This window comes from Scaptodrosophila lebanonensis, unplaced genomic scaffold (genome assembly GCF_003285725.1).
Source record: "Scaptodrosophila lebanonensis strain 11010-0011.00,11010-0021.00 unplaced genomic scaffold, SlebRS2 tig00000024-arrow-pilon, whole genome shotgun sequence".
In the NCBI taxonomy this organism is placed as follows: domain Eukaryota; kingdom Metazoa; phylum Arthropoda; class Insecta; order Diptera; family Drosophilidae; genus Scaptodrosophila; species Scaptodrosophila lebanonensis.
The window spans coordinates 284,147-303,263 of record NW_022060538.1 but is presented as its reverse complement, the minus strand read 5'-3'; the positions used below and the strand labels follow the sequence as shown (position 1 = coordinate 303,263).

General features: G+C 36.5%; 1 protein-coding gene across 2 annotated transcripts; it reads left to right on the top strand.

The window, feature by feature from the left end:
* The first annotated feature begins 988 nt into the window (after positions 1-988).
* LOC115621742 (glucoside xylosyltransferase 1) lies at positions 989-16,143 on the top strand. 2 transcript variants are annotated; one of them, XM_030515475.1, is made up of 4 exons: positions 989-1,221; positions 1,294-1,412; positions 15,109-15,181; positions 15,244-16,143. In XM_030515475.1, the coding sequence occupies exons 1-4, from the start codon at positions 1,219-1,221 to the stop codon at positions 15,904-15,906; spliced, it is 858 nt and encodes a 285-aa protein (XP_030371335.1). In that variant the 5' UTR covers positions 989-1,218; the 3' UTR covers positions 15,907-16,143. The 2 variants fall into 2 exon arrangements, with proteins under 2 accessions (XP_030371335.1, XP_030371334.1); XM_030515474.1 differs by having other exon boundaries at positions 990-1,221; positions 14,884-15,181.
* Positions 16,144-19,117: the final 2,974 nt, after the last annotated feature.

Here is a 19,117-nt window from a genome sequence, read left to right as displayed (position 1 = left end):
TATTTTTTATCAGGATGACAAGACGAGTCGATATAGCCATGTCCGTCGGTCTGTCCGTCCGTTAGAATAACCAAAATTGATATCCTGAGCCCAAAGCAGATCAAGTTTGTTTATTTGTTTTTGATACACCTAGCCAGGTCAAGTTGGTTTTTTTTTTATTCTGATTCACCTGCTGCATACATACACGCATATAAGCACGCAGAGAAAAAAATGTGATTTAAATGTATGCTGTTGAAACTGTAGATGAACATGTCTCCACTTTTGTATATGTATAAATTAAGAAGTTCCTGACGTTGGTGATTATTATGTTCGACCGACTAAGGATTTATTATTCAATTAACACAGTGCATTGTTGCACTAATAAAAGACAAGAGCTCGTGTATTCCGAACGGTTTAATATCCAAAAGTCAACTAACTGCAAAGAACCTTATTTCTTATAACTAAAGCTAGCCCTGTACCTCAAACATGCTGACACTGCGCCTCGTGCATAGTGTCGCATATCAGCTGCTTACATCGCGGAGCGTTGCACTCTGCAATGACGGTTTTCGTTGTGCAATATCCGCGGACGTTGCTGATCTTGCACTATTATCACGCCGGCTCTGCTGTGTCGATTTGGCAACTTCTTTGTCGCTGAGTGGTCGTGTTAACTTATATGTATTGAATAATTTTTGTTTAATTTAATTAAATAATTAAATTAATTCAAAATTTTTAAAATTAATTAAACAATTTTATTTCTTTGTTCTCTTTTTTGTGCGAGGTACAGGGTATTTAAGAGATGTGCTCGCTCGACTTTAGCATTCCTAAAAATGTAATTTTAACCAAACCAACGATATCAGCTGGTAACTCCTTATTAGGCTTACAACACATTCAGCTGTTTCAACAATCGATAATAAATAAACATAAGAACCAAATATCGTCAAAAATATCGGAGATAAAATATTTGTGTATATTGAAAAATACTTTATGAAAATTAATGATCGAAAATGAAATTTAATGTTCAATGAACATTGTTCATGCGCGAGAGATATGTATGTACGTGTGTATGCTGTTGTTTGGAAACACGTTTGTAAAATAAACCCACAAAATGGTGATGGCGGTTTTCTCGTACTAAACGTGGACGGCCAAATAATTGCACTAAACTGTGCAAAGTAGTCTAACACCTCAAAATAAATCTACAAAAAATGTAATACATGAAAAGTTGGTTTAAAAATTATTACCATGGTAAGAACCTTGCTACATGCATATGTACATACCTACCAACTTAATCATACATACATACATGCATCTTCTTAGCATCATATCCAAATGTGCATACTGGTCTCGGTAGCGATGGCTTCATTATTATACATCTTACATCGAGGTCCAAGTGTATCAGGTGTGAAAGAGTCGTCACTTTCCGGTACACCAATAACGTACGTACTGTTAAATCTGTATATGTATATGTATATACATACATATCTATTTATGTATGGAAATCGTAAAACTGTTAGTAGAGTCGAAACCATAGAGGAACAATCTAAAGTCAAAAGAATATTTAAAGTTAATACCACTGGCTCTAAAGCTTCAAAAACAGCTGTTCGCTTTGTTCTGCCAAAAAGAGTAAACTTACTCTTAGAATTAAAACATATTTATAAGGCGCTAGTACTCCTACATATGTATGTATGTATGTACATAGTAAAAGTAAACTACTACCGCTCCTACTGTAATTGGCATGACATTTTTACTATATAGCGTGTACCTAAAGGGTAAATTAATATATTAGGTTGGTGCGAATGTACATCTATGTAACACACAGAAGGAGGCGTGCAGACCCCACAAAGTATACATACATATGTATGTATGTATGTATGTATTATTGATCAGGATGACAAGACGAGTCGATAAAGCCATGTCCGCCTGTCCGTCTATATAAACGAAAGGTTCTCAGACGGAACAAGAGCTAGCATTACCAAAGTTGGTATCCAGGTTCCCCTCGGCCCTAGGCAGATCAAGTTTGTTAATTTTTTCCGAAGCACCCCCGACTCGCCCGTTATTAGTGATTTTCTATAACTTACTTGATTCTTGGAAATTCGAACACAAATTTTGTAGTTACATCCAGTTAGTGATTATGTGTATGCGTATGCCAAGTTTCATCATGATAGGTCAATTATGATAGCCATAAATGTAATCTCTGCCTAAGCTCTGTGCGCAGCTATTGTTGTTGCTCCTTTTATTCAATTCTGTATTGCACACATACATGAATGGTTTTTATACCCATTACCTGTAGGGTAAAAAGGCTATATTAGGTTAGGACCCCATAAAGTAAATATATTCTTGGTCAGCGTGACGAGAGAAATCGATATAGACATGTCCGTCCGTCTGGATGAACGCCTCGATTGCGGAAACGGCTGAACGTACATTAACCAAATTTGGTATGCAGCCGCTCCTAGTCCCTACTCTATACGATTTTTTTTTAATTTTTTGATTCTATGATTTTTATACCCTGTACCCAAAGGGTACAAGGGTATATTAGTTTTGTGCGAGTGCACATGGAACACACAGAAGGAGGCTTGGTAGACCCCACAAAGTATATATATTCTTGATCAGCATGACAAGCCGAATCGATATATCCATGTCCGTCTGTCTGTCTGTATGAACGCAAGGATCTCCGAAAGTATAAGAGCTAGAATAACCAAACTTGGTATACAGATTCTCCTGAGCCCGAGAAAGGACGAGTTTGTTCATTTTTTCTGATCCAAATGTAAATGTATGTATGCATGCATGGAATATTTAATTTAGATAATTAATTTAATTTAATTAATTAATTAATTTAATTTCTTTCTTGTGGGGTGGTACAGGGTATTTGAGAGTTGAGCCTGCTCGACTCTAGCATTCCTTTCTTGTTTTTGTATACGAAATCGTAAAGCCGGATTTTTGTAGCCTGTTCCTGAAAGGTACACGAGTACACACACTAACTTTGTTCAAATTAAAAATTTAACAGGTAGAATTAAGCGTTGCATACTCCACAAAGTATTTACATATATCAACATTTTAAAGCGTCCACGTTTTCTAAAAAGCAATTTTGCTGTAAAAAGTATAATACCAAATAGTTAATTGAAGGACATTTTTTGTTTAAATTTCTTGCAAATTGTCTGATATACTCTACCGTTTAGATACAAAAAAAATCATCCACATTGCTGTTGGCGACTGCGTAACGCTTGCAACAGCCACTGTTTTGGTTAAATTAATGCAAAAGGCGAATATCGAAATTTTTTTAGCGCCACCTCTTGGTTGTGTGAGGGAAAGGCGCAAGCAGGTCAAGAGGATAACTCCTTGCTTAACAGGGGCAGTGTCACTTTCGCCGAAAATGGCTACTTTCACCTCGCTGACCTACCGCCTCTGTAAAAAGGTTCCCGCCTAGTCCAAGGCGTCATATTCGTTCCTTTTCTGGTGATACTTGGCCGAGAGCAGATGTGTGCGCATTTTTTTTAAATCAAAGTCAAGCAAAAAATTTTAAAGTGGCTAAAAAGCGTAACAAAATTGGTTTTACTAAAAGAAAATAAAGCAAAGGTCCACGCAGCAAACCATATTTGCCAGCACAAGTGATGATATTGAGCTTAAGCGCATTGGAGGGTTTCTGAAATAGAAGGGCAGCCCGAACCCATAGCATTGGCATATGCGATAAACGGAAGCCGCCAGCAGCATTTAAATGTAAAGAAGAACATATCCAAAAGAAATCACTCATGTTTTGGATCTTATGTTCAATGCAGCAGAGCAACCGCAGGCGATCGTCCGATCCACCTGAGTGGAGCTCAGTCTTCTAACGTACGCAAAGCAGCTACCAGCGCCGTCGAATCCACGCTGCTAAATTTTACTCGCGTCTGAATTATTGGTTGATTTAGTTTTAAAAATTGATGGGTGAATCTCAGCAAAAAAAAAAACCAAATAATTCTTTTTAGTTGCTAAAACGAAATAATGGCCAGTCAGAATAAAATTTTCCATATGTTAACTTTTCGTTATATTTCTATTCTTTATATTTAAAGTTATGACTAAGTTTTTCTTTCTACTTTTAATCTTGGTTGAAACCGTTCATATTGCATTATTCCATTTTAGTAATTTTACTTTGTGTAAAGGCATAGGAAAACACATGGCCGAATTTTAATTATTATTTTATCTTGGTTCTCAAATCCCGCAGAAAAAAAAGAAAAACCCGTATCTTCGAATAGTGAAGAAGTGCGGTACAGGTTTTTTGTATGTTTTATTGAGTGTTTTCTTTTAAGTGAGTTTTTTTTATGAATACAGCAAAAAAGAATTATTTTTAAGCTTAATTATGATATCCTTTTTCGTGAAATGAAATCCCCGACCTATTCTTTTCTTTTTACCACTATTAAGAGGAAAATAATACAACAATTGTTATTTTGAGCTTACTTATAATGTTAAAATATTACCGAAATAAGTTTAATGGGCACTTTACAATGCAATATTATTTCAAAAAGTATATGTACATATATATATATATATATATATAAACGTAGTCACCTAACAAATCAGAGCACAGCAAATATTTCTGCCAGAATACACATTAAAACGAAATCACAATGAAGTACCTTTAACCAATTATCGTGCATAGTAGAAGAAACCCATATAACTTGCCCAGGAATTGAGGACTGGAGTTTTTAGTGAAAAGTGGAATGTCGTTTCTATAATTTTTTCCACCACTGTATGTATGCATGTATGGAATATTTCATATTTAATTTAATTAATTAATTTAATTAATTAAATTTTTAAAATAAATTTTTTTGTTGTGAGGTGGTACAGGGTATTTAAGAGTTGAGTCTGCTCGACTTTAGCATTCCTTTCTTGTTTTAATTTGGTTACTCCTTCATAGATCATATTTAAATACTATTTATTGTTCACATTCATAATTTCTTTTATTACCTTTTATTTATACATATATTTTAAGTATGCATACACATTTTAATTTAATTTCTATCGTTACACATATACATATATGTCATACTTTTTATACTTCGTTTTATGAACTTCCTTTTTTTGCAAAATTACTTTTTTTTAGTGAATAAATTATCTCTCTATATATATAACAGTTTGTCCTGACTGACTGATTGGCAATCAACCCACAGCCCAAACTATAAGAGCTAGGAAGCTGAAGTTTGAGCTCAAGTACGTACATCATAGTGTATGTGAGCACTAAGAAGGGATTTTTGTAAATTCGTACTCCAAGTGAGGGAAAACGAGCTCCAAAGTTTGTTTGAAAAATCCGCATTTTTCCACCAATCAACTTCAATTTATTATTAACTTTTTCAAATGAAAAGTTTGTGTTATAAATTTTGTCCGATCGATTTCAAATTTGGGTAATGTAATCTACGTAACTAAATCTACAACTTTGGATTCACGGATTTTTTAAATTATAGAAATACGGGGTTCGCATTACAAAGGCAGGCAGAACAAACAACATAAAATGCATATCACACAGTTGGGGAAAACTTAGTATACATACACACACACACATACAAGCAGCTATTCGTGTAGCTGCGTGCAAACGATTGAAATAGCCAATGCAAAATGTGAGACACTAATGTGTGAATATATGTGCACATGAATCAAGAAATATTAATTAATTAAAAACGATTTAACATTTTCAAAAGTAATTTTATTTTTGTTTAGTACATTTGGCTTTATTTATTTATTATTTAAACGCATCGTGCATTATTTAATCACAATTATAATTTTTTACATACATATGTATGTATGTACGAAATATTGAATGAAATGGACAGCAATGGACATAACGAAGAACAACGGTAACTGCAAGTCATTGGCACGCTCTTATTCTTTCGTTCACATTTTTTGATCATCCACGCCTTTTAATTGCAAAGGCAAAATGGCAAACATTTACAGTTACCGTCGATATGCAACGACGATAAGCGATAGTAAAGCAGAAACCGAATAACGGAGCTACGCATATTCTGCTTCGCATTGCGGGCAGATGTATGTATGTACAAATGTATATGACTTGTTCCAATTGATCTCAATAAATTATAAGATGTTATTATTTAGATATTCTGTTTATTGCATTCAAACTTCGATGTATCGATATCGATAGTATCGGTGGATTCAGCTATCGAAAGTTTTACTCTCGGAAATTGAGATGGGCATTGTCAGCAATGTTGCCAATTTGGTATTTTTCCCGTCCAATCAGTTTGTTTTTGAAATGAGATTGCGGGAAAATATTCCAAATGGCGGGAAGCGGGAATTCTGGCTTTTTATACACTGTACATGAAATGTACAAGAGTATACTAGGTTTGCGGGAGCTGAAAAATGTAACAGACAGAAGGCAGACCACACAAAGTATATATATTCTTGATCAACGTGACAAGACGAGTCTATCTAGCCCTGCCTGTCCGTCCGTATGAACACCTAGATTTCAGAGACTATAAGAGCTAGAGGCACAAAATTTTACACAAAGATGCCTTATGTGTGTACGCTATACAGTTCCCCCCGATTTTCCCGATTTTCCATTCGTATAATCATCGCCTATATCTCGGATACTATAAGACCTAGGGACACCAAATTTTAGTCCAAGATGCCTTATGTGAAGATGCCAATGTGTTCTTGGTATTTCGAACTCAAATTTGGGAAATACCCCCAGTTAGTTATTATATAGCTTCACTATGATAGGCCTATTTAACAAGAAGTTATAGCCACAAATACATTTGCTGCTGCAGCGCTGCCCGCGGCTGTTGTTGATGCTGGTGCTTTTGTTGACTGCAAACATGTTCACACAGACACGAATAGACGCGCATAGACATTTATACACTCACATAGACGCAATTGCTATGTAAATGTGCAATTATACACCCTTTACGTGAGTTCGAATACCAAGAGAGGTAAAATCGATCAAACAAATTTTTTTAATTCTCTTAATCTTTTAAATTTCTATAATTATTCTAAACGTGTACAGAGTATTTTAGAGTCGGGACACCCGACTTTAGCTTTTTACTTGTATTTTTTCCGCTTTTTGTAATTTAGCCAACAAATAGGTAAAAAAAAAAGTTGGAAACGATGCAGCTTTTTTCGCTGACTATATATGCGTTTAATGATGATAGTTTATTTATCTTTTTATACAAAAAGTGACTTATGTACTAATTATGTATGTATATAATGCCCTTCGCTTTTGAAAGTAGAACTACGTATTGACGAACAAACTGTTGTGGTTATACTACACATGACATCACTAGTTTAAGCCATCTTTTTCTCAAATTGCGCTTTATTTGTGAAGGTGGGAATGCCGAAAGAATGCAATGAAAAATGCCGTGATGTATGGCTCACTTACAAAGAAACTCAAACTTTTTATGGGACAAACCAAACTGGTTTTATAAAGCTACCGAAGAAAGAATCAGCGCTGTGCCTTTTTCTTGCTCAGCATACAGCAATAACGCAGATTGACCGCTTTTGAAGAACACATGACGAAATGCGTACAAATGTTCAAGATGATAAAAAACACCTTGGAAAATACATTTTTCTAAGCATTTTTCTTGTAAAAATAAATTTAGCTTTTTATTACGCTTTTTTGCAAAAATGTTTAGCTTTATTTCTCTCTCCTTCCCGTCAAAAACAGTTTTTTTTTCCTTCTAAAAAGTTGTCAACACTGATTGTCAGTGCTTTTTGATCGTGGCTCATCGCTGCACGGCATTGACATGAGTGCCGTGTTTCATATTCCGACTTTGTGCGGAATTTAATTTAAAATTAGGATATACACTTATAATTATTCCCCTTTTCTGCACATAGTCTATCTTAAAACGTTGCGTTATCTCTATATACAATAGTATATCAAACAGTTTCTCCTGACTGACTGATTGATTGGTGATCAACGCACAGCCCAAACGGTAAAAGCTAGGAAGCTGAAATTTGGACTAGTATCCTTTCATAGTGTGCATCACAGTGTAGGTGCGCACTAAGAAAGGCTTTTGGAAAATTCGAACTCCAAAGGAGGGAAAACTAGCTTTAAAAATATTAGTTATAGTGGTAATGTGTGTACGTTTAACTAAATATTTTGGCAAGAACAAAAATGTAACGGACTACAGAACAATTTGTGTTACCGCAACTTTTCCGCTAGTCTGCACGCATCCTTTTTTTTTTTTTTAAGAAATATATATGTAAGTGCAAATCATAGGCGAGAAGCAAGATCACCACCCCACTTGCCGACCAGCCAGAGCCGGAAAAATTTCGCGTGCGCTCTCTCCTATGCCCACAATCAAGCCTGGATTATATACGTAAGACGTTACAGTTATGGATTATAATATAAAATAATATTATTTAAAATGGCGCCCAACTCTTTCTAACACACACACACACACACACACACAAAATTCTTTTCTTTATTTTCAATTTTTAATTTTCATAAATTAAAGTAGTAACATTGGGTTGGAGACGCTTTGTAGTCCAATTACCTTTCTTCTGTCTTTTCAACCACGGTTGGTGTTGCCACTAAAATTTAATCTTCCTGTGAGTTATTTAATCTTTCATTCAGACGCATAGGATATGCAGGTATTTAAATTATCAGTAGTTGATACCTGACCACGGCTGAAAGTAGGAGAAACTAATTCAGAAATCTTTTCTATTTGAACAAATATTCACTGAGTTTTAATTTCGTAATTCTAGACGCATAGGATATGCAGATGGTTTTGTTATCAGTAACGAATCCACTCACCACGGGTGAATGGCGAAAGAAAAGACTCAAAACTAAGCGTACACTTTATTTGTAGTTAAAATGCATACGATTTTGAAGGGTGATTTTCTTTTATAAGAATTCCTCTGACCACATTTTTATTATTTAATAAATCAAAAACCCAATCTTTTCCTTAAAAAAATATTTCAATACGTAAGTTGCTTTGGATGACAAATTGAGTTGATAAATTTTATCACCATTTGGCCACAGCTTACTCAGGTTGTTGTTGCACGAAAAATAAGAGAAAAAACAAACAGGTCTACCGCAATTGATTCGTTTGGATCAGCTGTGGACGATTGTAAATGACTTGTCGGCATCAACATCAACCGACATATTTTACTATTTCTTTTCGACGCAAACGTAAACAAATCTGATAATTTGCTGATAAGGGATTCATGCAGGGAGCATTGACTAAGCAAAAGATTAATTCATGTTTCTGATTTTTGTTCTTTTTAATTTTGGTTGTTGAGCTACAAGTACCGCAATAGTTTTTATTGTTTACATGTTTTACTTTAGGTCTTATCATAAATATCATTTGTTTAGGATTACACTCATTTCGCTCTGGTTGTATTTGCAGTTTCGTTCGCATGCAGAAAGCAATTAAAGAGATTAGCGAATAACGCCTCCAAGAGTTAATGACCTTGGCCTTGAAATTGTCAAGATCAGCTGTTTTGTATTTCTGTTTATTTTTTTTTTTGCTCTTAATAAGTTTTGTTGTTTATCATGGTTGTCAATCACTCTGATGGGGAGACAGGCACAAATGCCCAATCTTCAACACAGTATCATAGTATATGCAAAAAAGCGTAGCCGCCGCTACTGGCAATGCGACTTCTTGTGGCCATGAATTTCATAAAAAGTGCATTATGGCTCATGCACGCACATCAAATACTTGCCCATTCTATGTAGTTGTTAAAAGTCAACCAGATACGATAGCGCAGAATACCAGACAACAGGTCCTATTACAGGAAACGCATGGCAGTCAAGACGACTCACCGGGTACTAGTAGGGCAGCAGAACAACGCAATATCACAAATTCCCAGGAAAATTCTATCGTTTCTATAGTGGCTCAGGCGTTAAGAGCCATTCAAAATTACCTTTTTAGCCAAATGTCAGCTAAAATAGCTCAGTCGTCATACGGACCAACATAACAGAACAGATGAGTTCTTTAGTGGCTGGGATTCAAAACCAGGCTCAAAATACTCGTATAAATAATAATGTTAATGCGAGTTGTGATATTTCCTACTGGAACACCAACTTCACACAGTGATTTAACGTATCGTCCAGATAAAGTTGGTCATATTTTGAATAGCTGGAAGTTGCTTTTCAATCGAATTCTGGAGGGCATTAGCGTCGCTAATTTTTCGCCGTCGCGAAGCGCTTTTAAAGATCGTAAAGCGAGGCTATAGTTTCCAAAAAATAGTTCCTTTTGGAAAGCAAGTTTCTGAGCTTGTTGAGGACAGTGGCATCGATTTTTAGATAGCATTTAATCTTTTGCCGCCAGACAGAGAAATTACTGAACTGTCATCAGATACACATAACTTATCGGTTTTACAAAGGGAAAGCTTTCAGGCGGTAATTAACAAATTTCCTTCATTTGTAGTTTCTGGTCTTGGCAAGATGTAAAGCGAATTAAACAGCGTCATTTTTCTATTTCTCCGGCACAAGAAAAACTTCTTTATGCTAAAATTGATCGCATGCAAGAAGTTATAGAAAAAGTAGACGGTGCTTGGTCTTCGCCAGTTGTTTTAATACAGAAGCCAGAAAAATTTCGCATTTGTTTGGATAGCAGAAATGTCAATGCTGTATCGCGAAAAGACGCGTACCCGCTTCCACAAATTGATGGCATTTTAAAACGTTTACCAAAAGCAATGTTTATATCGAGTCTGGATTTGAAAGATGCCTATTGGCAAATTCCGTTAGATGTTTCGTCGCGAGACAAAACAGCATTTACGATAACGGGAAGGCCGCTTTATTACTATAAAGTCATGCCATTTGGTTTGACCAACGCCGCGGCATCAATGACTCGTCTAATGGATAAAGTTATTCCACCATCAGTTAGCATTTCTTTATACACTGCGACGCTAGCAAAACTGGAGTCGGAGGTGTCCTGGTTCAAAAGACTGAAGATGGAAATGAATATCCCATAGCTTTTGTTTCGAAGAAACTTAACAAGCCGCAAAAAAATTATACCGTGGCTGAGCAAGAATGTTTAGCAGTTTTAGTAATGTAAAAAACTATATAAATTCCTGCGAAACGTGTAAAATGACTAAAGCCACAAATACAGTACAGCGTCCGCCAATTGGAAAGGCCCCAGAATCACAGAGATTCTTTCAACGATTGTACAAATATATTGATTTTTTAGACCCGTATCCTCGTTCTCGTAGTGGAAATATTGTTATTTTTGTTGTTATGGACCACTACACCAAGTTTGTTTTTCTTAAAGCAGTGAAAAAGCTGACTGCAGATGTTTTCGTAAAATACATGAAGCAGGAGCTTTTCCACACATTTGGAGTGAGACAGTTGTTTCAGACAATGGTTCTCAATTTAAGGCTGAAGCTTTTCAAAAGTTGCTTCGGTAGCATCAATCTGTTCATACAATGACAGCTGTATATTCGCCACAGGCTAATGTGTCCGAGCGCGTATTCCGCTCAATTGTTGAAGCCATTCGGTCGTATATAAGGCCAGATTAAAAGGAATGGGACGAGCATTTGAGCAGTATAAGTTGTGCTTTAAGGTCAGCTGTTCATTCCGGAATTTCTGGTGTTCGGTCAACAATTTTTAAATTCTAATTCAACATACAAATTGTTGAGACACTTGAAATTGCTAGAAGATAAAGCAGCTGTTTATAGCAAGGAAGATTCCCTCGAACTTATACGAAGCGAGGTAATGAGAAAAATGAGCGCAATTACAATTTACGCTAAAGAGCAGTTTCGTATAGGGTAGGTCAGGAAATTTACAGGAGAAATTTTCGGCAGAGTAATTTCCAAGCAAGCAATTTCTAACACAAAATTGGGACCTGCCTATATCAAAGCTCGTGTCCGAAGTAAAATTGGCAATTGCTATTACGATCTGGATCTCCAGGGTCGATTTATTGGAAAATATCACGCAAAAGACTTAAAGCAATAGCTGCTTCAAGCTCATGTGTGATCAGCCTTGATGTTTTTTAAAACCACCAAGTCTGATTTTGGTGGAGGCATTTGTAGCGCTTTCAGCAGCCACTGTTTTGGTTAAATTAATGCAAAAGGCGAATATCGTAATTATTTTAGCGCCACCTCTTGGTTGTGTGAGGGAAAGGCGCAAGCAGGTCAATAGGATAACTCCTTGCTTAACAGGGGCAGTGTCACTTTCGCCGAAAATGGCTACTTTCAGCTCGCTAACCTACCGCCTCTGTAAAAAGGTTCCCGCCTAGTCCAAGGCGTCATATTCTTTTCTTTTCTGGTGATACTTGTTCGAGAGCAGACTTGTGCGAATTGAAGTTCAAAGTTTTTTTTTTAAATCAAAGTCAAGCAAAAAATTTTAAAGTGGCTAAAAGGCGTAACAAAATTGGTTTTACTAAAAGAAAATAAAAAACAAGTAAAAAAGCTAAAGTCGGGTGTCCCGACTTTGAAATACTCTGTACATATGTTTACAATAATTATAGAAAATAAAAAAATTAAGAAAATTAAAAAAAAAAATTTGATCGATATAACCTTTCTCGGTATTCGAACTCAGGGTGTATAATTGCACATTTACATAGCAATTGCGTCTGTGTGAGTGTATGTATGCCTATGCGCATCGTGTCTGTGTAAACATGTGTGCAGTCAACCAAAGCACCAGCATCAACAACAGCCGCGGGAAGCGCTTGAGCAGCGCTGCAGCAGCAAATATATTTATGGCTATAACTTCTTGTTAAATCGGTCTATCATAGTGAAACTTGGCACACGGACACATAATAACCAACTGGGGGTATTTCCAAAATTTTAGTTCGAAATTCCAAGAAGACGGACAGACAGACAGACAGGGCTAGATCGACTCGTCTTGTCACGCTGATCAAGAATATATATACTTTGTGGGTCTGCCACGTCTCCTTCTGCCTGTTACATTTTTCAGCTCCCGCAACCCTAATATACTTCTGTACATTTCATGTACAGAGTATAACAAGATAGAACGCTACAGTCGAGCAAGCCCGACCGTAAAATAGCCTGTACTCTCCACAAAAAAGAAAAATTTAAAAAGAAAATTAAAAATAAAAATGTAAAAATTAAATTTAAAAAAAATTTAATTAAGTTATTAAGTTAACTAAGAAAATTTATTTAATACATTCATAGAAGACATCTTTACATTTAGAGTTTTACATTTACATCACGTGTCTATGCTTGTTTATATACGTGTATGTATGCAGCATAATGTTAAACCAAAGCAGCAACAACAATAACAGCTGCGGGCAGCACTGCAAGCAGAGCATGAGCAGCGATTTTATTTATGGCTATAATTTTCTTCAGAATTTACCTATCATGATGAAACTTGGCACACGGACACATAAGCACTAACTGGATGTAACTATCAAAATTCCAAAAATTACGGAATTCATAAACAAAAACACGAACTGCGGGGGAGTGGGGGGTGTATCAGAATAAAAAAATAAACTTGACCTGCATAGGGCTTAGGGGAACCTCGATACCAAGTTTGGTTATTCTAGCTCTTGTACTTCCTGAGATCGTTGCGCTCATACAGACAGACGGACGGACGGACATGGCTATATCGACTTGTCTTGTCATCCTGATCAATAATATATGTATATACTTTGTGGGGTCTGCCACGCCTCCTTCTGTGTGTTACATACATGTGCACAAAACTAGTATAGCCTTTCACCTATTGGGTACAGGCTATAAAAAGTTTGTGTTATACATTTCGTCCAATCGAGGTCAAATTTGGGTAATGTAATCTACTTAACTAAATCTACAACTTTGCGTTCAAGGATTTTCAAAATTAGCATTTTACAAATTCAGGCAGAACAAACAATACAAAATATCAAACAGTTGGGGACAACTAAGTATACATACACACACACACACATGCAACAGCTGTTCGTGTAGTTGCGTGCAAATGATTGAAATAGCCAAAGCAAAATGTGAGACACAAATGTGTGAATGTACACACATACATATGTACACATCTATGTATGTATGTATGTTCATTCGTCTTGCACTGACAGAGCAAGAAATGTTAATTAATGAAAAATTATTTAACATTTTTAAAAGTAATTTTTTCTTTCTTTAGTACATTTGGCATTAGGGTTTTCATTAGTAACGCAAATATCAAATAGTTGGGGACATCATATACACACACTCACACACAGAACAAGCAACAGTTCGTGTCTATGTGTGCTGCTCAAGCGCTGCCCGCGGCTGTTGTTGATGTTGCTGTTTGGCTAACATAGACACGAATAGATGCGCATAGGCATACATACACTCACACAGTGTTGCTATGTAAATGTGCAATTATACACCCTTTACGTGAGTTCGAATACCAAGAGAGGTAAAGTCCATCAAACAAATTTGTATACCCTGTACCCAAAGGGTGCGAGTGTACATAGAACACACAGAAGGAGGCGTTGTAGACCCCATAAAGTATATATATTCTTGATCAGCATGACAAGCCGAGTCGATATAGCCATGTCCGTCTGTCTGCCTGTATTAACGCAAGGATCTCAGAAAGTATAAGAGCAAGAATAACCAAACTTGGTATACAGATTCTCCTGAGCCCGAGAAAGGACGAGTTTGTTGTTTTTCCTGATGCACCCCCCCCCCCCCCACTCCCCCCTATTCACGATTTTCTATAACTCAGTTAATTCTTGGAATTTTGAACTAAAATTTGGTAGTCACATTAAGTTAGTAATTATATATCAGTATACCAAGTTTCATTATGATAGGATCAGAAAAAAAGTTATAGCCATATAACCATGCCCAATGCACACATACATACATATGTACAAGTACACAAACACGCATAGACACGATTCTGATGTAAATGTAATGTTTTTAATTCTTTTAATTTTTTAATATCTCTAATTATTCTAAACATATGAACAGAGTATTTCAAAATCGGGACACCCGACTTTAGCTTTTTTACTTGTTTTAACATTTATATTTAATTACTATGGATTACATATACAGGCAACCCCAAAAAAACACTCTTCACATCGCTGTAGTCGTCTGCGGTCAACGAGTTCAGGAAACCCTTGTTATGATCAAATCCGCCATTCTTTTTAATCATTATCAAGAACTAATAAAATTTTTAATATTCACTGAGGACAGATTACGTGAAATCTTTAAAGAGAAACTTGAGGATTGGCGTAAACTACTACCACATTTATTTGATTTCGAGCTTTTTCCCTTAAGTTTTCCTTCCCAGAGTAAAAAAGAATGGAGAAATCTTTTTAAGCCTTGTGCCTCCCAACGTTTATTTTTGCCAGTAAGTATTGATGAAGGCAATTATATTTCAAAGCAATGATTTAACTAAATTATCTCTTCTAGTCGCTTTTACCTGAGGTTGATTCACTGCTTTATGTGGATACAGATGTTTTGTTTTTGTCTCCCATATCAGATGTATGGGAATATTTCTACAAATTCAATGACAGTCAATTGGCAGCCCTTACTCCTGAGCATGAAAATGAAAACATCGGCTGGTACAACCGTTTTGCACGGCACCCGTATTATGGTCGGCTTGGAGTGAACTCTGGTGTAATGTTAATGAACTTAACCCGAATGAGAAAATTTGAATGGGAAAAACACATTTTACCCATTCACAATGAGTACAGGCTGCGAATTACTTGGGGAGATCAAGATATAATAAATATCCTATTTTACTATCACCCGGATAAACTTTATATTATTCCGTGTGAATATAACTACCGTCCAGATCACTGTATGTATATGAGTATATGCACCTCATCGCAAAAAGGCATTAAAATAATACATGGTAATAGAGGATATTTTCATTCCGATAAGCAGCCATTGTTCAGAATCATATATGAAGCTATCGAAAAATACCAAGTAGGTACAAGTCCTTATCAAAACTTTCTATTGCCCCTACAATCATCATTAATCCAACAAAATATAAATGATTCCAACTGCGGGAAAATTTCAAATCAAGCCGTTCTTATTGCAAACAACTTATTTATAAATGAATACCTTTAAAATTCGAACTTAAGCCTGCCTGAAAAATAATTCGTTATTGTTCGAACATGTGCCTTTCGAAATTTATTTATAAATGTAGAACGTCCTTTAATTTATTAATTATCAAGGATAAGAGTAAATGAAGACCAAAAATAGTCTTTTCCGATTGCAATACATGGTCATAAGTATTATTTTTTAAGAGTAAGATAAATTTCTTAAGTTGTAATCCATAATTTAAATATACCTACATATCTAAAATACTGTTTGTTTTATTTGCTTACAATATGTTCAATTGCTATTAACAATGAATAGGCATACTCTCAAGGAAGTTAAATAAAAGTCACATTTTCCTAGAAAAAGTCAAACACTATTTGTAAGGTAGTAAATGTGTAACATAAACATTTATGTCGTTGTGAAAGTAATGTGTTCAAGTAATGGTTGCTGCAAGCATCGCATGGACAAAAAAGATACTGTATAATACTTGTAGAATCCAAGTCATGACGCTGTGGTTCCACACCAGAGACCTGCAACGAGTACTACATTTTCGGTCATACTCGAGTATTTACTCATACTCGGTATGATTATTTCATTTGGGTATAGTGACAAGCAATGACTGGTTTTAAACGAACTCGCACCAACCAGTCAGTTCGACTCAAAACTGCAAAAACTCAGAATGAGCGGTTGTGACCGAAACTTCTTGCATGAATGCAAGCAATGATCGAACGTCATATTTACAATCATGCCCGCCTGACCGAAATGTTCGGTAGAGTTTGGGTAATTCTCGAGTCATGGCAACCGAGCAATAATATCGGCGCGTGCACGTGAACTTGCATTTTCCACCCTTTTTTCGGCTATAGCAATTTCATATACAAGTATATGCATATACTATATATAATTAAAGAATCCAAAAAAACTATTAGCTAAAATAAATACCTTCCTTTTTATTTAAATTAAAAACAAGTAAAAAAGCTAAAGTCGGGTGTCCCGACTTTGAAATACTCTGTACATATGTTTACAATAATTATAGACGAAAAAAAAATTAAAAAAAAAAAATTTGGTTCTATTCGCATAAGGCATCTTGTGCTAAAATTTGGTGTACCTAGGTCTTATAGTCTCCGAGATATAGGCGATTATATGAATGGAAAATCGGGAAAACCCTCATAAGAGGGAAGTGGGAGGGGGGGGGGGGGGGGGGGGGGGGGAATAAAAAATATAAAACAAACTTGCACAGCGTACACACATACGGCATCTTTGTTCAAGATTTTGTGTCTCTAGCTCTTATAGTCTCTGAGATCCAGGTGTTCATACGGACAGACAGACAGGGCTAGATCGACTCGTCTTGTCACGCTGATCAACCTGCCTGATTACAGATTATATGTCTGTATGCCAAGTTTCACTACGATAGAGCGATTTAACAAGAAGTTATAGCCATAAATATATTTGCTGCCCAAGCGCTGCCCGCAGCTCTTGTTGATGCTGGTGCTTTGGTTGACTGCAAACATGTTTACACAAAGGAGCAGGACGGCAATAGTTTACCTTAGGATGTAGGAGTATTGGTAAGGATAGTTAAGTTAATATTTAAAATGGAGTTTTAGTGAAGTTTGAGCAAAAAAGAGGAAAGCTGCCTGTTTCCGTTGCTGGTAGATGGCAGCGCAGACCCGCTCGCATTTCTGGGCAATGTAGAAGAAAGGGCAGATCTGGACATGCTACCGCTGGACCTCTTGGTGCCGGTTATATCGTTGCTCCTGGTGGATGAAGCTCTGTGGTGGGAACGTGCAAGGCGAAATCCGACCCAGCGATGTGCCGAGTAGCGCGAAGTCCTGCTGAAAGAGTTCGAAACTTCCCCTTACCTGGAACAGGGCCGCCAGAATGCTCGACAACGGATCCAAGGCGAGTTGGAAACGACCGAATCGGACGTAACGGCGATGCTGGGGCGCACGATTGACGCGAAGATAGCGTCGGAGGAGCAGCATGACGGTGAGAAGCTGGGCCTGGAAAGCGTCCAACCCACGTGTACATTTGCCGCGCCGATTTCCCCCCTATGGGGGTTTTCCTGATTTTCCATTCATATAATCGCCTATATCTCGAAGACTATAAGACCTACGGGCACCATTTTAGTCCCAGATGCCTTATGTAAATACGCAGAAAATGTGTATTTTGGAATTTCCCTCCCACCTCCCACTTCCCTCTCCCATGCAAATCGCGATTTTCTCTAGCTCCCTTAATTCTTGGAATTTCTAACGCAAATTTTGCAAATACCTTCAGTTAGTTATTATGTGTCCGTATGCCAAGTTTCACTATGATAAATATATATATAAATATATTTGCTGCTGCAACGCTGCTCAAGCGCTGCCCGTGGCTGTTGTTGATGTTGCTGTTTGGTTGACTGCTAACATGTTTACTCAGACACGTATATACGAGCATATACATACATACACTCACATAGACGCAATTGCTTTGTATATGTGCAATTATACACCCTTTACGTGAGTTCGAATACCAAAAGAGGTAAAATCGATCAAACATTTTTATTGTAATTCTCTTACTTTTTTTAATTTCTATAATTGTTCTAAACATATGTTTTGCCTGAATTTGTAAAGCGATAACAGTATTTCTATATTTTGAAAATCCTTGAATGCAAAGTTGTAGATTTAGTTACGTAGATTACATTACCCCCATTTTAAATCGATCGGACAAAATTTATAACATAAAATTATCATTTGAAAAAGTGAATAAATATTAAAACCCCACTAATTCAAGCTCCAAGACCAACTTCAAACAAGAGAGAACGCTACAGTCGAGCAAGCCCGACAGTGTAATACCCTGTACCCAGGTAAACTTCCGTCACTGAGTTATATGCGCCCATAGCAGCAGCAAAAAGAGGAAGAAGAAGAGCGAACTTGTTGCTGCAGTTTGTGGGGGTTGTACTGGCGAGAATTTGTTTTGCTAATAACTTTCTTAGAATTGACCGGATTGAATCAAATTTTGAACAACAGTAGACAATTATATATAAATTATGTGTGCAAAGTTTGGTTTAGGTAGCATTTGAAATGTGGACGCTATTGACGAAATTCTGTAGCGGGGGAAGGGGAGGAAAATTAAAAAAAAATAAAATAAACTCGTCCTTTCTCTGACCTAGGAGAATCTGGATGCCAACTTTGGTTATGCTAGCTTTTATAGTTTCTGAGATCCTTGCGTTCATCCAGACGGACAGACGGACGGACATGTCTAG